We start from the raw sequence: 24,929 nt of genomic DNA, 5'->3' as shown, positions 1-24,929 counted from the left end.
TCGGACACCCACTCGGACCAGGGGCCGGGGTCTTGGACACCCACTGAGACCAGGGTCCGGGGTCTCAGACACCCACTCAGATCAGTGGCCTGGGTCTCAGACACCCACTGAGACAGGGTCCAGGGTCTCAGACCCCACTCGGACCTGAGGCTGGGGTCTCGGACACCCACTCAGACCAGGGGCCAGGCTCTCAGACACCCACTGAGACAGGGTCCCAGGTCTTGGACACCCACTCGGACCAGGGGCCAGGCTCTCGGACACCCACTCGGACCAGGGGCCAGGCTTTCGGACACCCACTGAGACAGGGTCCGAGGTCTCGGACCCCACTCAGACCAGGGGCCGGGGTCTCAGACACCCACTGAGACAGCCGGGGTCTCTGTCCCCACTCAGACCAGGGGCCGGGGTCTCAGACCCCACTCAGACCAGGGTCCAGGGTCTCGGACCCCACTCAGACCAGGGGCCGGGGTCTCAGACACCCACTGAGACGGGCCGGGGTCTCTGTCCCCACTCAGACCAGGGGCCGGGGTCTCTGACACCTACTGAGACAGGGGCCGGGCTCTCAGACCCCAGTTGGACCAAGGGCTGGCCCTCGGACGCCCACTCAGCCCACTGGCCAGGTTCTCAGACACCCACTGAGACCAAGGACCGTCTCTGAGACACCCCATCAGCTAAGGGCCCCAGCTCTCGGATGTCCACTCTGACCAGGGGCCGTCTCTCAGACGCCCCGTCAGCCAAGGGGCCGGCCCTCGGACACCCACTCCGACCAGGGGCCGGGATCTGGGACACCCGCACCACTGGGGCCAGAATAACAACTGCCTCCTCAGCCTCAGACTTAGTGTCCCGCAAACGTCCCTTGTCCCCGGGGCAGAGGCTGAGCACTGACCCCAGCCTCACCCACACTCAGCCACCATGATGAGCCCGTGTACAAACAGCCAGGGCCAGGAGCAGTGGCTCATGCCTCTCATCCCAGCACTTTGCGAGGCCGAGGCGGGTGGATCACCTGAGGTCAGGGGTTCGAGACCAGCCTGGCCAACACAGTGAAACCCCGTCTCTGCTAAAAATAGAAAAAATTAGCTGGGCATGGTGGCGCGTGCCTGTAACCCCAGCTACTCGGGAGACTGAGGTAGGAGAATTGCCTGAACCCAGGAGGCGGAGGTTGCGGTGAGCCGAGATCGCGCCACTGCACTCCAGCCTGGGCGACAAGAGCGAAACTCTGTCTCGAAAAAAAAAGTAAAAAGATTTCACAGTGGAATGAAGCCGTCCGAAGCGTTGAATGAGGAAGCACTGGCTGGGGGTGGTGGTTGAGTGGTCATTCGTGGCACCACGTTTGTGGGTCTGCGGGTGCAGACTTGTCACCTGAGCCGTGGGAGGCCGGGTATGTGGAGCCGGGTGGGGTTCCGTCCAGTGTAAACCCAGGACCCCCGTCCTGGGGTGTCCGAGGGCCTGCACACGGGGGTAGCTGCCACGCCCACCCTGGCCTTGGGAACTCGTGGGAACCCCTCTCCCGGACCTGCCTGCAAGCTCGGGGGGGTTGGGGCTCTGACCGCACGCCCGGCCCTCGTAGGATCTGATCCTGCACGTGAGGGACGTCAGCCACCCCGAGGCGGAGCTCCAGAAAGCCAGCGTCGTGTCCACGCTGCGCGGCCTGCAGCTGCCCGCCCCACTCCTGGACTCCATGCTGGAGGTTCACAACAAGGTGGACCTGGTGCCCGGGTGAGTCTCACGCCTTCCCCTGCAGGCGCCGGAGACCCCGCCCTCGTGTGAACTGCTGACCGCTGGCACACAGGCGGAGGCAGGGAGATTGGTTGAGCCCAGGAGGCAGACGTTGCTGCCCCAGGCCGTGTCTCGTGGGCAGCTGACTCCAGGGACCCTGCTTTCCACAAACGTCTCCTTCCCCTGCGTCTGCTCGAGCCGCATGGGGAGATGCCCCTCTCCTCTGAACCTCAGCGGTGACACTCAGGACACTGGGAGCTTCTCCAGGCTGTGCCCCGCGGGCAGCTGACTCTGGGACCCCTGGTTTTGGCAATCACCTCCTCTCCCTGCACGTGCTGCAGCCACATGGGAAGATGCCCCCTGTCCCTGTGTGACCCGGTCACACCCGGGACACAGGGAGCTTCCCCAGGCTGTGCCCCGCGGGCGGCTGACTCTGGGACCCCTGCTTTCTGCCGGCCTGCCGCCCTGAGGCTGAGCGGGCTCTGTGGCCTCCCCGCCCTCGCAGGTACCACGCCACGGAACCAAACGTCGTGCCCATGTCTGTGCTGCTGGGGCACGGGCTCCAGGAGCTGAAGGCTGAGCTCGACGCCGCGGTGTTAAAGGCCACGGGGAGGCAGGTCCTCACCCTCCGCGTCCGGCTGGCCGGGGCCCAGGTCAGGTGAGCGGCAGCCTCCCGGGGCGGGAGGGTGGACGGTGTTCTGCCGGTCTGTCTCTGGCTCAGAAAGGGGCTCCTTCGGGGTGCAGAAGGAGCTGTGGGGTCCCCGAGAGCTTTAGGATGCAGAGACGAGCTGAGGTCTAAACACATCACTCCAGCCTCAGCGACAGAAAGCTCTGATCAATGAATGCTTTGAGGTAAGCTTTTTTTTTTGAGACAGAGTCTCACTCTGTCACCCAGGCTGGAGTGCAGTGGTGCGATCTCAGCTCACTGCAACCTCCGCCTCCCTGTTCAAGCGATTCTCCTGCCTCAGCCTCCCGAGTAGCTGGGACTACAGGTACCCACCACCACACCCAGCTAATTTTTTGTATTTTTAGTAGAGACAGGGTTTCACCATGTTGGCCAGGCTGGTCTTGAACTCCTGCCCTCAGGTGATCTGCCCACCTCGGACTCCCAGAGTGCTGTGGTGACAGGCGTGAGCCCCTGTGCCCGGCCTGGGCTAAGCTCTCTTTAGCCTAATTATTTATTGTGAAACTAACTGGATACTTCTGGCTTCTGCTTTTCTGCACGACGCGCCTCTGTCCCCAGCTGGCTGCATGAGGAGGCCACGGTCCAGCACGTGGATGTGATCCCCGAGGACGGAGCAGCCGACGTCAGGGTCATCATCAGCGACTCGGCCTACGGCAAATTCCGGAAGCTGTTTCCAGGATGAGCGGACGCCTGAGGAGGCCTGAGGTGCGGTGGCATTGCTGTGTCACGACAGTGGGGTCCCCTTTGTCAGGCTCTGTGTCCCAGGCGCTCGCTGTGACGACCACGCAGGCTGGTGGCACGGTCACGGCTGCTCTGAAGCGGGCCTCCCCAGAGTCCACGCCACACAATTCCACTGGGCCTTCAGCACGTGCCGTGAACCGCTTTCCCTCAGAATGTTCCAGCAGCAGGACACGAACCTGTGTTTTTGCCTCCGTGAGCAGCATTTCCGGCGTCTCCTGCCTCTGCTGTGAGCCGTGGCCCTCGTGGGTGCACGTGGCACCTCTGCCCGGCTGTCTGTGCTCATCGACGGGCCTCGTGGCCCACGACCGTGCTGGTGAAATGACTAAAAACCAGGCGCCCTGGCAGCCCAGAGAACCCGTCACAAAAGTAGAAGGGAAATAAAACAGTTCTATTAACGAAGACGCCTCAAACCAGACCGTGACGTGTGTGTCGCGCACCATCCGCTGACAGATACAGAGACAGAATTTTACCCGCGTGAGGCCAGGCCGTACAGACCAGCCTGCCCAACGTGGCAAAACCCCGCGTGGCCAGGCTGAACACCCGTGTCCGTCCACAGGGAAAAAAAACACCTCGTATGTTTTTGTTTCCTTTGAGAGAGACTCTCTGTCACCCAGGCCGGAGTGCAGTGGTGCGATCTCAGCTCACTGCAACCTCCGCCTCCCACATCCAAGTGATTCTTCTGCCTCAGCCTCCCGAGTAGCTGGGATTACAGGCGCCTGCCACCAGGCACGGCTAATTTTTGTATTTATAGTAGAGATGGGGTTTCACCATGTTGGCCAGGCTAGTCTTGAACTCCTGACCTGAGGTGATCCTCCCGCCTCGGCCTCCCAAAGTGCTGGGATGACAGGCGTGAGCCACCATGCCCAGCCTCACAACTTAATTTTTTAAAAAACTCTATGACCTGAAAAAGATGCCCAATGAATTAACCTTTTTTTTTTTTTTTTGGACGGAGTCTTGCTCTGTCACCCAGGCTGGAGTGCGGTGGTGCGATCTTGGCTCACTGCAACCTCTGCCTCCTGTGTTCAAGCAATTGTCTGCCTCAGCCTCCCCAGTAGCTGGGATTACAGGCACCCACCACCATACCTGGCTAATTTTTGTTATTTTTAGTAGAGATGGGGTTTCACCATCTTGGCCAGGCTGGTCTTGAACTCCTGACCTGATGATCCTCCCGCCTCAGCTCCAAAGTGCTGGGATTACAAGCCTGAGCCACCACCACGCCTAGATTTTTTTTTTAAAGACAGTCTCGTTCTGTCACCCAGACTGGAGTGCAGTGATACAATCTCAACTCACCGTAACCTCCATCTCCCGGGTACAAGTGATTCTCCTGTCTCAGCCTCCCAAGTAGCTGGGATTACAGGTACCCGCCACCACACCCGGCTAATTTTTTTGTATTTTTAGTAAAGACAGGGTTTCATCATGCTGGCCAGGCTGGCCTGGAACTCCCAACCTCATGATCCGCCCGCCTTGGCCTCCCAAAGTGCTGGGATGACAGGGATAAGCCACCGCGCCCGGCCTGAATGAACGTTTTCTAAAGATGCCTCCTGCGTCCTGTCCTGAAAACTAAGTATTCCTTGGCTGTATACGTGGTAATAAAATTCATACACACATTTCACTTTAATCTCGTTCATTTATTTAAATGATCTGTATGAATTCCGTGATTGTGTGATGAGATGCCGACAGAGACCCCAGCATTTCAGGATAGGAATTCGGAGCCGATGGAAGTCGGGGAAATCGTGTGTAACTTCATTCATCTCTGCGCGGCCTAGTCGTGGGGTGAGGTAGCCCTGGGTACGGCTGATGAGTGCGTCTTTCTTTGTCTGTGTTTTTATTTTTTAAAAGGAGTTTTACTCTGTCACCCAGGCTGGAGTCCAACGATGCAATCTCGTCTCACTGCAGCCTCCGCCTCCCGGGTTCAAGCCATTCTCCTGCCTCAGCCTCCCGAGTAGCTGGGATTACAGGCACCAGTCACCACGCCCGGCTCATTTTTTTGTATGTTTAGTAGAGACGGGGTTTCTCCATGTTACTCAGGCTGATCTCGAACTCCCAACCTCAGGTGATCCGCCCGCCTCGGCCTCCCAAAGTGCTGGGATGACACGTGTGAGCCACCGTGCCTGGCCACGAGTGTATCTTTCTAGATTTTGGACACCATTTCTCCGTGACGACCACGTAGTGAAAATAGAAGCAGGATTTCTTTTGGAAAATGAATCATGAGGTCCCAAAGAGAACCTATTCCAACAGGAACGAAATCACCATTGTGAAGACCATCCTGAGAAACTCTGATGTCTGTGGTTATACCGTGAAAGAAACGCCACACTTCCTCGGGCAGCGAGAATAAAAATGGTGGCGGGCACCCGTTGACTGCCTGAGACCTTGAGGCACCAGCTCCGACAGGCGACAGGTGGAAAATGAGATATAGGCAGGCCGGGTGCGGAAGCTCACGCCCGTCATCCCAGCACTTTGGGAGGCTGAGGCAGGTGGATCACCTGAGGTCAGGAGTTCGAGACCAGCCTGGCCAATATAGTGAAATCTCATCTCTACTAAAAATACAAAAAAATTAGCTGGGCGTGGTGATGTGCACCTGTAATTACAGCTACTCTGGAGTAGCTGGGGCAGGAGAATCACTTGAACCCAGAAGGAGGAGGTTGTGAGTGGAGATCACGCCACTGCACTCCAGCATGGACAGCAGAGCGAGACTCCGTCTGAAAAATAAATAAATAAATTTTAAAAAGAAACCCCATCTCTACTAAAAACACAAAAAGTATTCCAGACGTGGTGGCGGACACCTGTAATCCCGGCTGCTCGGGAGGCTGAGGCACAAGAATCACTTGAACCCAGGAGGCGGGGGTTGCAGTGAGCCGAGATCGCGCCTCTGTGCTCCAGCCGGGGCGACAACACGAGACTCCATCTCAAATATAGTAATAATAATAATAATAATTACCTGGGCATGGTGGTTTACACCTACAGTCCCAGCTACTTGGGAAGCTGAGGCAGGGGGATTGCTTGAACTCAGGGGTTGAACGTTACACGGAGCTGTGATTGTGTCACTGAACTCCAGCCTGAGCAAGAGCCAGACCCCGTCTCTACAAAAAAAATAATTACCTGGCCGTGCTGACTTACACCTGAGGTCCTGCCTTACATGGGAGGTTGAGGTGGGAGGATTACCTGAGCCCAGGAGTTTGAGACCAGCCTGGACAACATGTCTCTATGGAAAAATAAATGGGAATGCTGGCGCAAAGCTGTGGTCCTAGCTACTCTGGAAGGTAAGACAGCAGGATCCCTGCAGCCCAGGAATTTGAAACCAGACTCTGCAACATGGTGAAATGCCGTCTCTACCAAAATTACACAGATCTGCTGGGTGTGGGGGTGTGCACCTGTAGTCCCAGCTACTCGGGAGGCTGAGGGGAGAGGATCACTTGATCCCAGGAGGTTGAGGCCGAGTGACCTATGATTGCACCACTGCACTCTAGCCTGGGCAACAGAGCAAGACCCTGTCCCTAAAAATAATTGCAAGAAATATCGAGCTGGGCACGGTCGCTCACGCCTCTAATCCCAACATTTGGGAGGCTGAGGCGGGCGGATCACCTGACGTGAGGAGTTCAAAACCAGCGTGGCCAACGTGGTGAAACATCGTGTCTGCTAAAACTACAAAAATGAGCCGGGCGTGGTGGTGGCAGAAGCCTGTAATCCCAGCTACTCGGGAGGCTGAGGCAGGAGAATCGCTTGAACTCGGGAGGCGGAGGTTGCAGTGAGCCGAGATCGCGCCACCGCACTCCAGCCTGGGCGACAGAGCGAGACTCTGTCTCAAAAAAGGAAGTACTGACTTGGCGTGTGGGAGCTAGCCGAGGGGTTTCCTGGCTTGCATGGGGGAGGCCAGCTCCCAAGGGGGTTGTTACTGTGTTTAGCAATTAGTGACTTGTGGGAGGGCCGTGTTTCTGGGGCTTGGTGAGGGCTGCAGACGGCACAGCAGGAAGAATACAGAAATAAGTCATCCCATCACTTCGGGAGGCTGAGCTGGGAGGATGACTTGAGGCTAGGAAGTCAAGACCCCATAGAGACCAGTCTGGCCAGCACAGCGAGACCCCATCGAGACCAGCCTGGCCAGCACAGCGAGACCCCATCGAGACCAGCCTGGCCAGCACAGCAAGACCCCCATCGAGACCAGCCTGGCCAGCACAGCGAGACCCCATCGAGACCAGCCTGGCCAGCACAGCGAGACCCCATCGAGACCAGCCTGGCCAGCACAGCGAGACCCCATCGAGACCAGCCTGGCCAGCACAGCAAGATCCCATCGAGACCAGCCTGGCCAGCACAGCAAGACCCCGTCTCTTTTCCTTAACAAAAAGAAAAAAGGCACAGGATGGGTCCCCTGATCACCAACATCTGGCCCACACATAAGGCACAATACTTGGGACGTCGGGGATGAACCTGCAGCCGCCGCGCCCCGGACTTCGGAAGGGTCCCCGTCAGCACCACAGCAGTTTCTGGTTGAGTGCGATCACGTCGCTGACGAAGTCCTCGCCGACGAAGTCTCCCGCAATGACGTTGGTGCAGCGGGACCCCGGCCACGGGCACTGCTCCCGGACCCACGCGCGGAGGCGCGGCAGGTTGGGCACCGTCACCTTCTCCAGGGACTCCTACGGGTGCGCCAGGATGTACTGCAGGTTCTCAGTGAGGTTGATGCCGGCCACAAACAGCCCTCCTGGAACAGTGAGGTCGGGGAGATGTCACACAGCCACCTGCCTCCACCCTCCCCTTTACCCCTCCTGTCCACATGGTTAGAGGTTCAATTCTCAGGAATAATGGCCCCAAAGATGTCCACATCCTGATCCCCATGTGGGAGACAGAATAATGGCCCCAAAGATGTCCACATCCTGATCCCATGTGGGAGACAGAATAATGGCCCCAGAGATGTCCACATCCTAATCCCCATGTGGGAGACAGAATAATGACCCCAGAGATGTCCACGTCCTAATCCCATGTTGGAGACAGAATAATGGCCCCAAAGATGTCCACATCCTAATCCCCATGTGGGAGACAGAATCATGGCCCCAAAGATGTCCACATCCTAATCCCCATGTGGGAGACAGAATCATGGCCCCAGTGATGTCCACATCCTATTCCCCATGTGGGACACAGAATAATGACCCAAAGATGTCCACGTCCTGATCCCCATGTGGGAGACAGAGAAGAACGCTGCTGTGTTCGGCACGAAGTCTGTGCCATTTGTTATGAGGCCTATAGTGTTGACACTGACCAGTGATTGTGGAAATGGGGTCCCTGCATAATTAGAAAGGCAAATTTTGAGGGTCCACTTAGATCTGCTGAGCCAGAATCTGTGTGGGGGCAGGGCGAGGGGGGCTGCAGGGTGTGCTTGAAGGAGCTTCCCCAGGGGTAGGTAGGTTCCCGTGCCCCTCTGTTGCCCAGTTGAGCTCACTCCAAGCCCAGAAGACAGCAAAGTCAGCAGAAGGTTAAGGCCGGGCGCGGTGGCTCACGCCTGTCATCCCAGCACTTTGGGAGGCCGAGGCGGGTGGATCATATGAGGTCAGGAGTTTGAGACCAGCCTGACCAACATGGTGAAACCCCGTCTCTGGTAAAAATACAAAACATTAGTTGGGCGTGGTGGCCCATGCCTGTAATCCCAGCTACTTGGGAGGCTGAGGCAGGAGAATTTAATCGCTTGAACCTGGGAGGCGGAGGACGCAGTGAGCTGAGATAGTGGCATTGCACTCCAGCCTGGGTGACAAGAGTGAAACTCCGTCTCAAAAACAAACAAACAAACAAACAAATACATATTTCTAAACTGTGTAACGTCATTCCTGGGTAAGGGCAACAATCCAGGTTAACAAAATCCTGCTCCTTTGCCCAGCCTGTCAGCTGGGGTTTTTTGTTTCTTGTTTTTTTTTGAGACAGAATTTTATTCTGTTGCCCAGCCTGGAGCGCAGTGGCGCGATCTCGGCTCACTACAACCTCCGCCTCCCGGGTTCAAGCGATTCTTGTGTCTCAGCCTCTTGAGTAGCTGGGGTGAGAGGCACCCGCCACCACGCCTGGGTAATTTTTTTTTTAGTAGAGACAGGGTTTCACCATGTTGGCCAGGCTGGTCTCGAGCTCCTGACCTCAGGTGATCCACCCACCTCGGCCTCCCAAAGTGCTCGGATGACAGGTGTGAGCCACCGTGCCCGGCCTCAGATTACGTTTAAATTGTTTTCACGTAGAGGTGAAGGCAAGTCTGTGCACCCGGCCTGAAGCAGGGAGTCACGGGCGGCTGCGTGGACGCCACCCCCACGGGACGTGACCTCGTACCTGGGCGGCCGCAGCTCTTCATCGTCTCCAGGTATCGGATGAGGGCGTCCGTCTTCACCTTGTTCCCCCACCAGTAGGGAATTCCCGGCCACAGCTCCCGGTGCCGGGCCAGGGAGCACTCGTCCTCATAGGACACGATGGCCTGCTGGCCCCGTGCCCACAGCTGCCTCAGCGTCGGCATCTCCTGCCAAGAACCAGGGTTCAGCGGTGCACGGGAGAGAGGAGAGCCGGGGACGTGGGGGCACCCGGGACGGAGGAAGGCCAGGAAGTCGGGACGCTGCGGAGGGAGGAGGACCCAACACGTGTGCTATAAACCACACGTGAAATTCTGGCCGGGCACGGTGGCTCATGCCTGTCATCCAAACACTTTGGGAGGCTGAGGCGGGTGGGTCACCTGAGGTCGGGAGTTCGAGACCATCCTGACGAACATGCTGAAACCCCTTCTCTACTAAAAATACAAAATGACCTGGGCATGATGGTGGGTGCCTGTAATTCCAGCCAGTGAGGAGGCTGGGGCAGGAGAATCACTTGAGCCCAGGAGGCGGAGGCTGCAGTGAGCTGAGATGGTGCCACTGCACTCTGCCTAGGTGAGGCAGGGAGACTCCATGTCAAAAAAAAAAAAACGCAAAAAGAGGCCGGGCGCGGTGGCTCACGCCTGTCATCCAAACACTTTGGGAGGCTGAGGAGGGTGGATCACGAGGTCAGGAGTTCAAGACCAGCCTGGCCAACATGGTGAAACCCCGTCTCTACTAAACAGTGGTGGTGGGCGCCTATAATCCCAGCTACTCAGGAGGCTGAGGCAGGAGAATCGCTTGAACCAGGGAGGCGGAGGCTGCAGTGAGCCAAGATCGTGCCATTGCACTCCAGCCTGGGTAGTGAGACTCTGGCCTCCCACAGAAGGGGCTCCATGTGGATTACGCTTTCTCTCGTGCCGTTCCCCGGTGTTGATAAACCAGCTCTGTGTAGGCCGAGGGCAAGGTGAACACTTCCTCGTGGTTGAGACGGAGTCTCGCTCTGTCGCCCAGGCTGGAGTGCAGTGGTGCGATCTCAGCTCACTGCAACCTCCGTCTCTCGAGTTCAAGCGATTCTCCTGCCTCAGCCTCCGGAGTAGCTGGGATTACAGGCGCCCACCACCACGCCCGGTTAATTTTTGTATTTTTAGGAGACACGGGGTTTCACCATGTTGGCCAGGCTGGTCTCAAACTCCTGACCTCAGCTGATCCACCTGCCTCAGACTCCCAAAGTGCTGGGATGACAGGCGTGAGCCACGGCACCCAGCCCAATTTTTTGTTTATTTTCCTTGAGACAGAGTCTCACTCCGTCACCCAGGCTGGAGTGCAGTGGCACAATCTCAGCTCACCGTAACCTTTACCTCCCAGGTTCAAGCGATTCTCCTGCCTCAGCCTCCCGAGTAGCTGGGATTACAGGCACCGGCCACCATACCTGGCTAATTTTTGTGTTTTTAGAGACAGGGTTTCACCATATTGACCAAGCTGGTCTCGAACTCCTGACCTCGTGATCCGCCTGCCTCGGCCTCCCAAAGTGGTGGGATTACAGGCATGAGCCCCTGTGCCCGGCTCTGCTACACAGATTTCTAAACCCATCACGGGAAGCATTTCTCACCAGGAGCCACCCCCAGCTCCAGGTCGGCCTTCAGGAGAGCCGGGAGCTGCTGTTGTTCAAAACTCCACCTGCTGCAGGGATCACGGCAGCAGCCCCACCCGGGGGAAGCAGGTAAGCAAATGCAGGTCGAGGGTGAGGATCCCCCAGCCCTGGGCGAGACATGTGGCCGTCCTCCTCCCTCATCACTCACCCCGCGGGGACACAGCATCTCCCCAAAGATGGTCTTGATGCAGGAGATCAGGTACTCGTGCAGGTCCTCACTCAGCCCCTCGAAGTTCCTGCAGGCCAGGATGACCACCTCACGAGGGTGCCGCTCCAGCCACTCTGAGATCTCCGTGAGGGTGTCCTGCGGGGAGGGAGGGGGTGGGGCAGAGTCCTGCGTGAGTCCCATAGCTCGGGGAAGGCTGGGCTCGGTGGGTCACACCAGTCATCCCAGCGCTTTGGGAGGCCGAGGCGGGCAGATCACCTGAGGTTCAGAGTTCAAGACCAGCCTGGCCAACGTGGAGAAACCCCGCCTATACTAAAAACACACACAAAAATTAGCTGGGTGTGGTGGTGGGTGCCTGTAATCTTAGCTACTCGGGAGGCTGAGGCAAGAGAATTGCTTGAACCCGGGAGGTGGAGGCTGTAGCCAGACATGTCGGTCAGGCATGGTGGTTCAGTCTTGTTAATCCCAGCATTTCAGAAGGCCGAGGGCGGACAGATCACCTGAGGTCGGGAGTTCGAGACCAGCCTGGCCAACACGGCAAAACCCCTGTCTCTACTAAAAATACAAAAATTAGCTGGGCGTGGTGGTGCGTGCTGTAATCCCAGCTACTCAGGCGGCTGAGGCAGGAGAATCACTTGAACCCAGGAAGTGGAGATTGCGGTGAGCTGAGATCGTGCCATTGCACTCTAGCCTGGGCGACAGAGCAAAACTCTGTCTCAAAAAATCTGGTGCTTTGGGAGGAGGCGGAGGCCGATCCCAGAGGATTGCCTTCAGCCCAAGAGTTTGAAATTAGCCTGGGCAACATGGCTACAAAAAATAAGAATTAAAGAATTAGGTGTGGTGGTTCACACCTCTAGTCCAAGCTAGAGGTAGTTGGTAAGCTGAGACAGGTGTATCCTCCTGCAGACAGGAGGCTGCAGCGAGCCAACTCAGCCAGGCGTGGTGGCTCACCCATGTCATCCCAGCACTCTGGGAGGCCGAGGCGGGTGGATCACCTGAGGTCAGGAGTTTGAGACCAGCCTGGCCAACATGGCGAAACCCCGTCTCTACTAAAAATACAAAAATAGCCAGGCGTGATGGCGGGCGCCTGTAGTCCCAGCTACTCGGGAGGCTGAGGCAGGAGAGTCACTTGAACCCGGGAGGCGGAGGTCGCAGTGAGCCGAGATCGCGCCACTGCACTCCAGCCTGGTGACAGAGCGAGACTCCGTCTCCAACAGGAAAAAAAAAGTACCTGGTCCTAACAGGTCAGCAGGCCTCAGCGTCTCCTGGTCTCTTGTCTGGCCCTGCAGCTGACATCGTCATCCCACTAAAGGTCAGGAACCTCCCGTCCCCATGGCCGTCTCGTTCCCCACGGGAGGCCGGCCGCCTCCTCAGCGCTCCCGTGCGTCCCCCAGCCCGGCCGTACCTCCACCAGCGCCGTGGCGTACAGCATGTGGACAAACTGCAGGTTCTTCTCGGAGCCGTCCAGCATGTGCGCAATCCGCAGGTCTAGGTACCGCACGCCGGCGTCCAGCTGCTCCGTGACGTCCAGCACCTGTGGGCGGAGGGGCCATCATGTCTCCCTGCTGGCCGCCGTGGCTTCAGGGCTCATACTGCACACCCTGGTTTATTTTCTTCAGACGGATTCTTGCTCTGTCATCCAGGCTGGAGTGCACTGACGTGATCTGGGCTCACTGCTACCTTCGCCTCCTGGGTTCAAGCGATTCTTCTGCCTCGGCCTCCCAAATAGCTGGGATGACAGGTGCCCACCATCATGCCCAGCTAATTTTTTTTTTTTTTTGTATTTTTAGTAGAGGCGGGGTTTCACCATATTGGCCAGGATGGTCTTGAACCCCTGACCTTGTGATTCATCTGCCTTGGGTTCAAGAGATTCTCCTGGGGCCGGGTGCAGTGGCTCACACCTGTAATCCCAGCACTTTGGGAGGCCGAGGCGGGTGGATCACGAGGTCAAGAGATCGAGACCATCCTGGTCAACATGGTGAAACCCCGTCTCTACTAAAAATACAAAAAATTAGCCGGGTGTGGTGGTGCGTGCCTGTAATCCCAGCTACTCGGGAGGCTGAGGCAGGAGAATTGCCTGAACCCAGGAGGCGGAGGTTGCGGTGAGCCAAGATCGCGCCATTGCACTCCAGCCTGGGTAAAAAGAGCGAAACTCGGTCTCAAAAAAAAAGAAAAAAAAAAAAAAGAGATTCTCCTGCTCAGCCTCCCGAGTACCTGGGAATACAGACACACGTCACCACACCTGGCTAATTTTTGTATTTTTAGTAGACACGGGGTTTCTCCATGTTGGCCAGGCTGGTCTCGAACTCCTGACCTCAGGTGATCCGCCCGCCTCGGCCTCCCAGAGTGCTGGGATTGCAGACATGAACCTCCATGCCTGGCCAGGAGTGGCAAAATTATTAACATAAAAAGGTGAAATAGGGGCTGGTTGCGATGGCCCAGGCCTGTAATCCCAGCACTTTGGGAGGCCGAGGCGGGTGGATCACGAGGTCAGGAGTTCAACACCAGCCTGGCCAACATGGTGAAACCCCATCTCTACAAAAATACAAAAACTAACCAGGCATGGTGGTGGGTGCCTGTAATTCCAGCTACTCAGGAGGCTGAGGCAGGAGAATTGCTTGAACCCGGGAGGCGAAGGTTGCGGTGAGCCGAGATCGCGCCATTGCACTCCAGCCTGGGTAACAAGAGAGAAACTCCGTCTCAAAAAAAAAAAAAAAAAAATTAAAGAAAGGGCCGGGCGCAGTGACTCATGCCTGTAATCCCAGCACTTTGGGAGGCCGAGGTGGGTGGATCACGAGGTCAAGAGATCAAGACCATTCTGGTCAACATGGAGAAACCCCGTTTCTACTAAAAATACAAAATTAGCCGGGCATGGTGGCGCACACCTGTAGTCCCAGCTACTCGGGAGGCTGAGGCAGGAGAATTGCCTGAACCCAGGAGGCAGAGGTTGCGGTGAGCCGAGATCGCGCCATTGCACTCCAGCCTGGGTAACGAGAGTGAAACTCCATCTCAAAAAAAAAAAAAAAGAAAGTAAAGAAAGGTAGCCAGGCATGATGGCACATGCCCATAATCCCAGCTACTCAGGAGGCTGAGGCAGGTGGATCATTTGAAGTTAGCAGTTCAAGACCAGCCTGACCACCATGGTGAGACCCCGTCTTTAAAAAAAAAAAAAATTTAAGAAAGGTAGCCAGGCATGATGGCACGCGCCCATAATCCCAGCTACTCAGGAGGCTGAGGCAGGAGGATCGTGTAAACTGGGAAGGCGGAGGCTGCAGTGAGCTCTGATCACACCGTCTACTCCAGCCTGGATGACAGACAAGGCCATATTCCCAAGAATCTGGGTGCACCTGTAATCCTGGCACTTTGGGAGGCTGAGGCGGGTGGATCACCTGAGGTCAGGAGTTCAAAACCAGCCTTGCCAACATGCTAAAATGCCAACTCTACTAAAAATACCAAAAGAATGCTAGGTGAGCCTGTAGTCCCAGCTACTCAGGATGCTGAGTGGGGAGAGAATGGCTTGAACCTGGGAGGCGGAGGTTGCAGTGAGCTGAGATCGCGCCACTGCATTCCCGCCTGGAGAACAGAGCAATATTCCATCTCAAAAGAAAAATAAATAAACAAATAAAAATGAAAGAAAGAAAAGAGGCTGCGCGCTGTGGCTCATGTCTGTAATCCCAGCACTTTGGGAGGCTGAGGTTGGCGGATCACGAGGTCAGGATTTCAACAGCAGCCTGGGCAAGATAGTGAAACTTCGTACGTACTGAAAAATGTAAAAATCAGCTGGGCGTGGTGGCGGGCGCCTACAATCCCAGCTACTCGGGAGGCTGAGGCACAGAATTGCTTGAACCCGGGAGGTGGAGGTTGCAGTGAGCTGAGATCGCACCACTGCACTCCAGCCTGGGCCACTGAGTAAAACTCCGTCTCAAAAACAAGTTAACATAATACAACGTAGCAACATGGGGATCCTCTCTTCTTCCTTTGGGGAGGGGGCTCTGGGCAGGCAGAGGTTCTGTGTTTAATCCTATCTCCCTGCAAATGTGCGGCCATGCTCTGCCTCCTGAGCCCTTGGGGACCCAATCAGACCTTACCTGAGTGACGGAGCATTTCAGCATCACGGGGCCCAGACCCTACCTGGGTAACGACCATGTCAGTATCGCTCAGTCCCTACCTGGGATAGGGGCCATCTCAGCATCACTCCATCCCTACCTGGGACAGGGAGCGTCTCAGCATCACTCAGTCCCTACCTGGGACAGGGACCATCTCAGCATCGCTCAGTCCCTACCTGGGACAGGGACCAGCTCAGTATCACTCAGTCCCTACCTGGGACAGGGACCGTCTCAGCATCACTCGGTCCCTACCTGGGACAGGGACCATCTCAGCATCACTCCGTCCCTACGTAGGACAGGGGACATCTCAGCATCACTCAGTCCCTACCTGGGACAGAGACCATCTCAGCATCATGGGATGCAGAGGCTACCTGGGTGACGGAGCATTTCAGCACCACGGGGCGCGTAATGCAGGGGAAAGCCTTGTTGAGCAGCTGCAGCAGCCGGGACTCCTCCTGGGAAATGGGTGACTTCTTGTTGAGGCAGTACGTCATGGTGTCATGGCTCCCTGCGGGCAGAGCACACGCGGGCATGTCACCCGTCAGCCCCGTCCCCGCCGCCCGCTGTGAGTCACTCAGCGTCAGGTTTACAGCACAGGCACAGGCATGGCGGGGCTGGGTGGACGCTGTCCCCCGAAACTCCCATCCACTGGAACCTGAGGACAAACCCGTGTGGGAACAGGGTCCCCTCGGATGTCATTAAGTTGAAGTGAGGTCACGCTTGAGTAGGGCATGTCCCAAATACGGTCACAGGTGTCCATCTGAGAGACAGAGAGGCCGGGCGTAGTGGCTCACATCTGTGCCCAGCACTGTGGTAGGTTGAAGTGGGCGGATCACGAGGTCAGGAGATCGAGACCAGGCTGACCAACATGGCGAAACCCCGTCTCTACTAAAAGTACAAAAATTCGCTGGACGCAGTGGCGGGAGCCTGCAGTTCCAGCTACTCAGGAGGCTGAGGCAGGAGGATCGCTTGAACCTAGGAGGGGAGATCGCAGGGAGCTGAGATCGCACCCCTGCACTGCAGCCTGGGCGACAGAGCAAGACTCAGTCTCAAAAAAAAAAAAAATGAGGAGGAAACAGAGACACAGAGAAGACCTCATGAATACGGACACAGAGCTGGAGCGATGGGGCCACAGGCCCAGGACACCTGGCGCCCCCAGGAGCTAGGAGAGGCGGGAAGCGGCCTCCCCCCAGAGCATGTATGTATCTGCACACGTGCAAGTGTGTGTGTGCTTCTACCTGTGTGCGTGTATATACGAGTACATGCATGCACGTATCTGTATGCTTGTGTGCATATCCATGCATATGTGCAAGTGTGTATACATATGTGCATGCGTGTACCTATGTGCACGTGTGCATGTGTGTGTGTACTTATATCTGTGCATATATATGAGTACATGCGTGCATGTGTGTGGATACTCATGCCTATGTGCATATGTGTATGCGTATATACATGTGTGCATATGTGCACACCTACATGAGTGTGCATATACATGTGTATACATGTGTGCTCATATGCCTGTGTGTGCGTATATCTATGTGCATGTGTGTGTGCATGTGTATACGTGTGTACCTATGTGCACGTGTGCATGTGTGTGTACTTATATCTGTGCATATATATATGAGTACATGCGTGCATGTGTGTGGATACTCATGCCTATGTGCATATGTGTATGCGTATATACATGTGTGCGTATGTGCACACCTACATGCGTGTGCATATACATGTGTATACATGTTTGCTCATATGTGTGCATTCTGTGCACATGTGCCTGTGTGTGCGTATATCTATGTGCATGTGTATACGTGTGTATCTATGTGCACGTGTGCACATACGTATGTGCATGTGTGTGCATGTGAATAAGTGTGTGTACCTATGTGCACGTGTGCATGTGTGAGCATACCTATGCGCATGTGTGTGCATGTGTATATGTGTGTGTACCTATGTGCATGTGTGCATACCTGTGACTACATTATGCACGTATGTGCATGGTGGTGTGTGTCTGCACACCCATGCCTATGTATGTATATGCACACGTGTGTACCTGTGTATAATGTAAGTTATGCACGTGTGTCAATGGTGGTGTATATGTGTGTGCACACCCATGCCTATGTGTGTATGTATATGCACACATGTGTGCACTGGGCATGTGTGTCCACATCAGCGTGCTTTGTGGGATTTCCCTACACCCAGGATTGCTCCTACAGCTGGCACCTCCACTGGGGAACACGGGGCAACGACCCCCGGCCCTCCCGCCCTCACCTGGGATGGAGAGGTGGTGGAGGGGCACATCCCAGAGCCGGGGACACAGCGCCGACATCCAGTCCTCGTTCGCATTTCTGCAGCCCAGGCCTGAGAAGCTGCTGGAAGCACTCGCCTGCCCGCCCATCAGAGGTGAACCCTGAGGAAGAGGAAGAGGAGAAGAGGAGAAGAGGTTTTTCCGTGGTTACATTTGTGCTGTCGGCAGGCACAGTGCCTCATGTCTGTCATCCCAGCACTTTGGGAGGCCGAGGCGGGCGGATCACGAGGTCAGGAGTTCGAGACCAGCCTGGCCAACATGGTGAAACCCTATCTCTACTAAAAATACAAAAATTAGCTAACTTCCTGCAGAAAGGGGACCCTCACTAGCCATCGTGCCAAGAGAGTACAATGAACAAAGGAAAACACACACATTTATCCCTGACACGTGTAGGTTCGTCCTTCCTGCCGTGTCTGATCTCCCTGGGCCGGAGCCAGACCTCACCATCTAAACTAAAACCTGACCGGCTGACAACTTAAAACTTTTCTAAACAGGTGAAAGCCATGGAGAGCTGGGACACGCCTGTGAGCACGTCCAGCACTGATACCTCGGTGAAAGTACAAGGACGTAGTATGTACTACGTGCCTGTGAGCACGGCATGTCTAACAGCTACTTAGGATGGGGCTTCCAGCAAAAAGGGAAGGCTTTTGAAGGAAATGTTTAAAACTATTATTTCTAACACTTATGAATTTTTATTAAGAAACAAAACTTGGAAGAGGAATTTTTTTTTCCTTCCCACAGTTTAATTTGCGGGGCCCCGTTTGCAGAACCCGACAGTGTCATGGAAGAGTTCTCTTGGAACCGAGAGAGAGAGAGAAAGAGAGGGAAACAGACAGAGGTCCAGAGCCACCCGGGGCAACCCCCACCCCAACAAGGAGTTCGCAAGGCCTCTTTCCTGGGGTGACTGCAGCATATCTCTTGCCTTCTGGGGAGCCCCCACCCTGAGATCATATGTTAAAGCCTGCTGCCTAGGACAGTGAAAAGGTCCCCATAGGTGATTCCAGGGCGTCTCCCAGCTGTGGGGTTTCCCATATGTGGGGTGTACCAGGCACGGGGGCCTCAATCCTGGGTGTGAAAGAGCCACGTAATGCACTTCCTGGGGGGGGGCCCAGGTCCTGCACCTCCCAGCCTGGCCCCCACAGGGGCTCCGCCTCCATCTGTTGGGGTATCGGGCCCTGGTATGGGAAATTTCTCTGAGGAAGGTTCCCAGGCTTATAAAACAAGGAAAACAAGTCCGGGCGCCGTGGCTCACGCCTGTCATCCCAGCACTTTGGGAGGCCGAGGCGGATGGATCACGAGGTCGAGAGATCGAGACCATCCTGGCCAACATGGTGAAACCCCGTCTCTACTAAACATACAAAAAACTTAGCTAGGCCTGGTGGTGGGCGCCTGTAATCCCAGCTACTAGGGAGGCTGAGGCAGGAGAATTGCTTGAACCCGGGAGGCAGAGGTTGCAGTGAGCCGAGATCGCACCACTGCACTCCAGCCTGGCGCCTGGCGATGGAGTGAGACTCTGTGTCAAAAACAAAAACAAAAACAAAAAAAAACATGGAAAACAGGTTTTGTTCTGTTCTGTTTTGAGATGGCATCTCGCTGTGTTGCCCAGGCCGGAGTGCAGTGGCACGATCTTGGGTCTGAGCGATCCTCCTGCCTCAGCCTCCCAAGTAGCCGGGATTACAGGCACCCGCCACCACACCAGGCTATTTTTTTTTGTATTTTTAGTAGAAACGAGGTTTTGCACCATGTTGGCCAGGCTGGTCTTGAACTCGTGACCTCAGGTGATCCACCCGCCTCGGCCTCCCAAAGTGCTGGGATGACAGGTGTGAGGCACCGCACCCGGCCAGGGTTTCTCATTATTATTAGAATCCCTCTCTGTCTCTGTAGCCGGGAGCGCTTTTCTTCTTCCCTCCTTTCTGGACTAATAAACTCCGCTCCTTAAAACCACTCCACGTGCGTCCCGGTCATTTCACCTAAACGTGCTCATGCTGTGACCAGCACGTGGTATTTCTAAGCCAACAGCGCCTCCTAGTGGAAATAGAAACCCTCTTCATCACACACATCGCCAGTCCTCTGCCCGCCTCTTCATTCCCCTCTCCTAGCGTTAAACGTGAGGTTCTGGCCTTGGGAGGCCGAGGTGGGCAGATCACGAGTTCAAGAGTTCGCGACCAGCCTGGCCAACGTGTTGAAACCCCATCTCTACTAAAAGTAGGAAAATTAGCCAGGCATGGTGGCTCACACCTGTAATCCAAGCACTTTGGAGGCCGAGGCGGGTGGATCACCTGAGGTCAGGAGTTCAAAACCAGCCTGACCAATATGGTGAAACCCTGTCTCTACTAAAAGTAGGAAAATTAGCCAGGCGTGGTGGCGGGCGACTGTAATCCCAGCACTGTGTGATGCTGAGGTAGGCAGATCACCTGAGGTTGGGAGTTCAAGGCCAGCCTAACCAACATGGAGAAACCCGTCTCTATAAAATCAAATTAAATTAAATTAAATCAGGCTCTAAGCTACTTCTCTGATGGGACAGCTCTCCTTTCAACAGTTGGTTGGAAGATGCCTTCCATAGGCACATTTGAGTCTGGATATTGTCACATCAGCAGGAACATGGCCATTCTGCCCTTCCTATGTTTTTTTCCTTTCTTTCTTTCTTTCTTTCTTTTTTTTTTTGAGATGTAGTCTTGCTCTGTTGCCCAGGCAGGAGTGCGGTGGCGCAATCTCAGCTCACTGCAAACTCTGCCATCAGGTTCAGGCGATTCTCCTGCCTCAGCTTTCCAAGTAGCTAGGATTACAGGCACGCACCACCATGTCCAGCTAATTTTTGTATTTTTGGTAGAAACAAGGTTTCACCACGTTGGCCAGGCTGGTCTTGAACTTCCGACATCAGGTGATCCACCCATGTTGGCCTCCCAGAGTGCTGGGATTACAGGCACGAGCCACTGTGCCCAGTAGTATGTAAGATTTTTAAGGACTAAATCAGTCTGTTGACAGTTTCAGATCTGAGGAATGTTCCAGATGGACCTGGGGTGTCCTCTTAGAAATGGGACCCAGGAGGGCCCGGGTGTGCTGGGTCACACCTGTAATCCCAGAACTTTCAGAGGCTGAGGCACACAGACCACCTGAGGTCAGGAGTTCAAGACCAGCCTGGCCAACATGGTGAAACCCCATGTCGACTAAAAATAGAAAAGGTATCCGGGTGTCATGGCACATGCCTGTGATCCCAGCTACTTGGTAGGCTGAGGCAGGAAAACCATTTGAAGCCAGAAGGCGAAGGCTGCAATGAGCTGAGATCATGTTACCGCATTCCAGCCTGGGTGACAGAGCGAGACTCTGTCTCAAAAAAAAAAAAAAAAAAAAAAAAAACAGAGAAATGGGACATGGAGGAAGGGAAGGAGCCCCCATCTCCTAGAGAAGAGACTCGCCTCAGCAGACTCCAAACTGCAAACCCACCTTGGGCCCCAAACACAGGAGGAGTTAGGAATTAGTTGCTCTTAGCCAGGTGCAGCTGCTCACGCCTGGAAACCCAGCACTTTGGGAGGCCGAGGCGGGCGGATCACCTGAGGTCAGGACTTCGAGACCAGCCTGGCCAACATGGAGAAATCCCCGTTTCTACTAAAAATACAAAAAATTAGTCCGGGAGGCAGAGTGAGACACTGTGTCTCTAAAAAAAAAAAAAAAGTTGTTTTTAGATGGGAGTTTCACGCTTGTCTCCGAGGCTGGCGTGCAGTGGTGCGATCTCGGCTCACTGAAACCTCCCCTCCTGGGTTCAAGCAATTCTCCTGCCTCAGCCTCCAGAGTAGCTGGGGTTACAGGCACACACCACCGTTGCCGGATAATTCTTTGTATTTTTAGGAGTGCTGGGGTCTCACCAGAGGGTTCCGTCAGCTACGGCTGCTGCCATACTCCCTACTCCCGTTTCTGTCCGTCCCCTCTGGCTGGAGACGCCTCCATCACATCCAGCTCCCCTGAGCATGAGGAGCGTCCCCTCCTGTCCCTACACCTGTCCCCACATCCCCCACGAACCCTCCATCACACCCCAGGTCTCCTGACCATGAGGGGCATCCCCACCTGTCCCCACACCTGTCCCCATGTCCCCACGATTCCTCCATCACACCCCAGCTTCCCTGAGCATGAGGGGTGTCCCCACCTGTCCCCACACCTGTCCCCATGTCCCCCCGATTCCTCCATCACACCCCAGCTCCCCCGACCATGGAGGGGCGTCCCCTCCTGTCCCACCTGTCCCCATGTCCCCCGATCCCTCCATCACACCACAGCTCCCCTGAGCACTGAGGGGCGTCCCCACCTGTCCCCAAGTCCCCCCAACCGCTCCCCACATGTGACACAATGCGGCAGGCAGCAGCCTCCAGGTGGCCCCCACCCCCGGCCCCCTCTGCCGGTCGTCCGGACGGCACATCTGCCTGGGGTCTGGGGGCCACCCCACAGAGCACTGACCTTCCCTCGGCAGGTCCTCTCCACCCTGTGGCCTCCACAGTCCGATGACGGACGGGCCCAGAAGCCCGGGGACCCGCCAGGCCAGGTGACACACCCACACACACCTTCCCGCCCGCTGACTCCTCCGGAAGCTCACGTCCCAGAGGCGTGAGTGGCTGTGACCCACGTCCCAGAGGCGTGAGTGGCCGTGACACGCACCCAGAACCCACGCACGCAGGGAATAGCTGCTGGCTGAGTCCACGGAAGGAGGTGAGTGCCCAGACTCCGGCAGAAAACTGCTCAAAGCTTCATAAAACACTAACCAGTGTGAATACGTCTCACACCAGAGGAATCCGTGCTTTGAACACAGGAGATCGGACTCTTTCCTCTATTCTTCTTCTTATATATTTTTTTTAGAGACAGGGTTTCACTGTCTTGCTCAGGATGGTCTCGATCTCTTGACCTCGTTATTCGCCCGCCTCAGCCTCCCAAAGTGCTGGGATTACAGGCTTGAGCCGCCGCCCCGGCCTTCCTTTAGTAAAGAGCGTGGTCTAGTTTATCTTCACGTGTAGCGAACACACACTAGCTGCCAGATAGCTAAGCCTTAACCGATCAAAGAACAGAGCACCTGCCTTAAAACTTGTCACTGGAGGTGGTGCCTGCGGTCCCAGCACTTTGGGAGGCTGAAGACAGCAGATCACAAGGTCAGGAGTTCGAGACCAGCTTGAGCAGCATGGTGAAACCCATCTCTACTAAGAATGCAAAAAAAAACTAGCCGGGCGTGCTGGCGTGCGCCTGTAATCCCAGCTACTGGGGACGCTGAGGCAGGGGAAGTGCTTGAACCAGGGAAGTGGAGGTTGCAGTGAGCCGAGATCACACCACTGCACTCCAGCCCAGGTCAGGGAGAGACTCTGTCTCAAAAAAAAAAAGAAAGAAAGAAAGAAAGAAAAGGAAAAAACAACTTGTCACTGGAAAGTAAAGAATAAATACGAGGGACCGGGCTCAGTGGCTCAGGCCTGTCATCCCAGCACTTTGGGAGGCCGAGGCGGGCGGATCACGAGGTCAGGAGTTCAAGACCAGACTGGCCAACATGGTCAAACTCCGCCTTTAAAAAAATTTTTTTTTTAAATTAAAAAACTGGCCGGGCATGGTGGCTCCCAGCTGTAATCCAAGCACTTTGGAGGCCGAGGAGGGCGGATCACCTGAGGTCGGGAGTTCAAGACCAGACTGACCAACATGGTGAAACCCCGTCTTTTTTTTAAAAAAAATAAAAATTTTAAAACTAAATAAATAAAAATAAAATAACCGAGCAGCAAAAAAGATCCAGCTGAGGAACAAAATAAAATAAAATAATAAAAAAAGAATACGAGGATCACAGTCTCACCCCCGATCCCCACACTGGGAAACCACGTTTTATTTTCTCTGTGTGCATTTCTTAACTCCTTCGGCTCCGCCTGGGTTGGGGTCCCCACGGCCGCGCTATCCCGTGCACCTCGGACCCAGCAGAGAACGTCATCACCGTCCCGGGCACGGGGTCCCTCGGACCCAGCAGAGAACTTCATCACCGTCCCGGGCACGGGGTCCCCCGGACCCAGCAGAGAACGTCAGCACCGTCCCGGGCACGGGGTCCCCCGGACCCAGCAGAGAACGTCAACACCGTCCCGGGCACGGGGTCCCCCGGACCCAGCAGAGAACGTCATCACCGTCCCGGGCACGGGGTCCCCCGGACCCAGCAGAGAACGTCAACACCGTCCCGGGCACGGGGTCCCCCGGACCCAGCAGAGAACGTCAACACCGTCCCGGGCACGGGGTCCCCCGGACCCAGCAGAGAACGTCATCACTGTCCCGGGCACGGGGTCCCCCGGACTCAGCAGAGAACGTCAGCGGGCACAGGGTCCCCCGGATCCAGCAGAGAACGTCAGCACCGTCCCGGGCACGGGGTCCCGCGGACCCAGCAGAGAACATCACCGTCCCGGGCACGGGGTCCCCCGGACCCAGCAGAGAACGTCAACACCGTCCCGGGCACGGGGTCCCCCGGACCCAGCAGAGAACGTCATCACCGTCCCGGGCACGGGGTCCCCCGGACCCAGCAGAGAACGTCAGCACCGTCCCGGGCACGGGGTCCCCCGGACCCAGCAGAGAACGTCATCACCGTCCCGGGCACGGGGTCCCCCGGACCCAGCAGAGAACGTCAGCACCGTCCCGGGCACGGGGTCCCCCGGACCCAGCAGAGAACGTCATCACCGTCCCGGGTACGGGGTGCCTCGGACCCAGCAGAGAACGTCAGCGGGCACAGGGTCCCTCGGACCCAGCAGAGAACGTCAGCACCGTCTCGGGCACGGGGTACCCCGGACCCAGCAGAGAATGTCATCACCGTCCCGGGCACGGGGTCCCTCGGACCCAGCAGAGAACGTCAACACCATCCCGGGCACGGGGTCCCCCGGACCCAGCAGAGAACGTCAGCACCGTCCCGGGCACGGGGTCCCCCGGACCCAGCGGAGAACGTCAGCAGCGTCCCGGGCACGGGGTCCCCCGGACCCAGCAGAGAACGTCATCACCGTCCCGGGCACGAGGTCCCCCGGACCCAGCAGAGAACTCCCTCCAGGAGCGTCCCGGCCTGCAAGGGTCACAGGGAGCCCGGAGCTGCCAGGCGCGCGGCGCACAGACCCCCGGCGAGTCTCCCGCTGAACGTCCCGCCGTCGCTCCGGCGAAGGGTCCCGGGAGGACGAGCAGGAGTGACAACCTCCCCGCGCTCCCACATTCCCGCCATCCGGAGCCCGAGGCTGCCACTCACCTTCCAGCCGCTGCAGTCTCCGCGCTCCCGGCAGC

General features: G+C 56.3%; 2 protein-coding genes across 4 annotated transcripts in view; one reads left to right on the top strand and one right to left on the bottom strand.

Annotated features, from left to right (window-relative positions):
* LOC135272558 (putative GTP-binding protein 6) overlaps nucleotides 1-4,757 on the top strand; it is a 13,679-nt gene extending 8,922 nt beyond the window's left edge. For both annotated transcript variants that reach the window (XM_064370976.1, XM_064370977.1), the window contains exons 8-10: nucleotides 1,565-1,713; nucleotides 2,219-2,371; nucleotides 2,957-4,757. In XM_064370976.1, the coding sequence (XP_064227046.1) occupies nucleotides 1,565-1,713; nucleotides 2,219-2,371; nucleotides 2,957-3,080 (426 nt within the window). In that variant the 3' untranslated portion in view covers nucleotides 3,081-4,757. The remainder of the gene's footprint in view (nucleotides 1-1,564; nucleotides 1,714-2,218; nucleotides 2,372-2,956) is intronic.
* LOC135272559 (PI-PLC X domain-containing protein 1-like) lies at nucleotides 4,228-24,929 on the bottom strand. Of its 2 annotated transcripts, XM_064370979.1 has the most exons (7): nucleotides 24,895-24,929; nucleotides 17,639-17,777; nucleotides 15,748-15,884; nucleotides 12,676-12,804; nucleotides 11,253-11,408; nucleotides 9,440-9,623; nucleotides 4,228-7,838 (listed from the first exon to the last, which is right to left on the bottom strand). In XM_064370979.1, exons 2-7 carry the CDS (start codon nucleotides 17,763-17,765, stop codon nucleotides 7,774-7,776), a joined length of 798 nt encoding a protein of 265 aa, XP_064227049.1. In that variant the 5' UTR covers nucleotides 17,766-17,777; nucleotides 24,895-24,929; the 3' UTR covers nucleotides 4,228-7,773. The 2 variants fall into 2 exon arrangements, with proteins under 2 accessions (XP_064227049.1, XP_064227048.1); XM_064370978.1 differs by lacking the exon at nucleotides 4,228-7,838 and having other exon boundaries at nucleotides 9,327-9,623.

This window comes from Aotus nancymaae, unplaced genomic scaffold (genome assembly GCF_030222135.1).
Source record: "Aotus nancymaae isolate 86718 unplaced genomic scaffold, 86718_ANA_hifiasm-v0.15.2.pri h1tg000111l, whole genome shotgun sequence".
Lineage (NCBI taxonomy): Eukaryota > Metazoa > Chordata > Mammalia > Primates > Aotidae > Aotus > Aotus nancymaae.
The sequence above is the reverse complement of the archived record's forward strand: the minus strand, read 5'-3'. Positions and strand labels throughout refer to the sequence as shown.

Coding starts and splice junctions, on each gene's coding strand:
- LOC135272559 (XM_064370978.1), bottom strand. CDS start 17,765: ATGGGCGGGCAGGCGAGTGCTTCCAGCAGCTTCTCAGGCCTGGGCTGC. Junction 15,885..17,638: donor CCACCACCTCTCCATCCCAG/GTGAGGGCGGGA, acceptor CTCTGCCCGCAG/GGAGCCATGACACCATGACG. Junction 12,805..15,747: donor TGAAATGCTCCGTCACCCAG/GTAGCCTCTGCA, acceptor CTCCGCCCACAG/GTGCTGGACGTCACGGAGCA.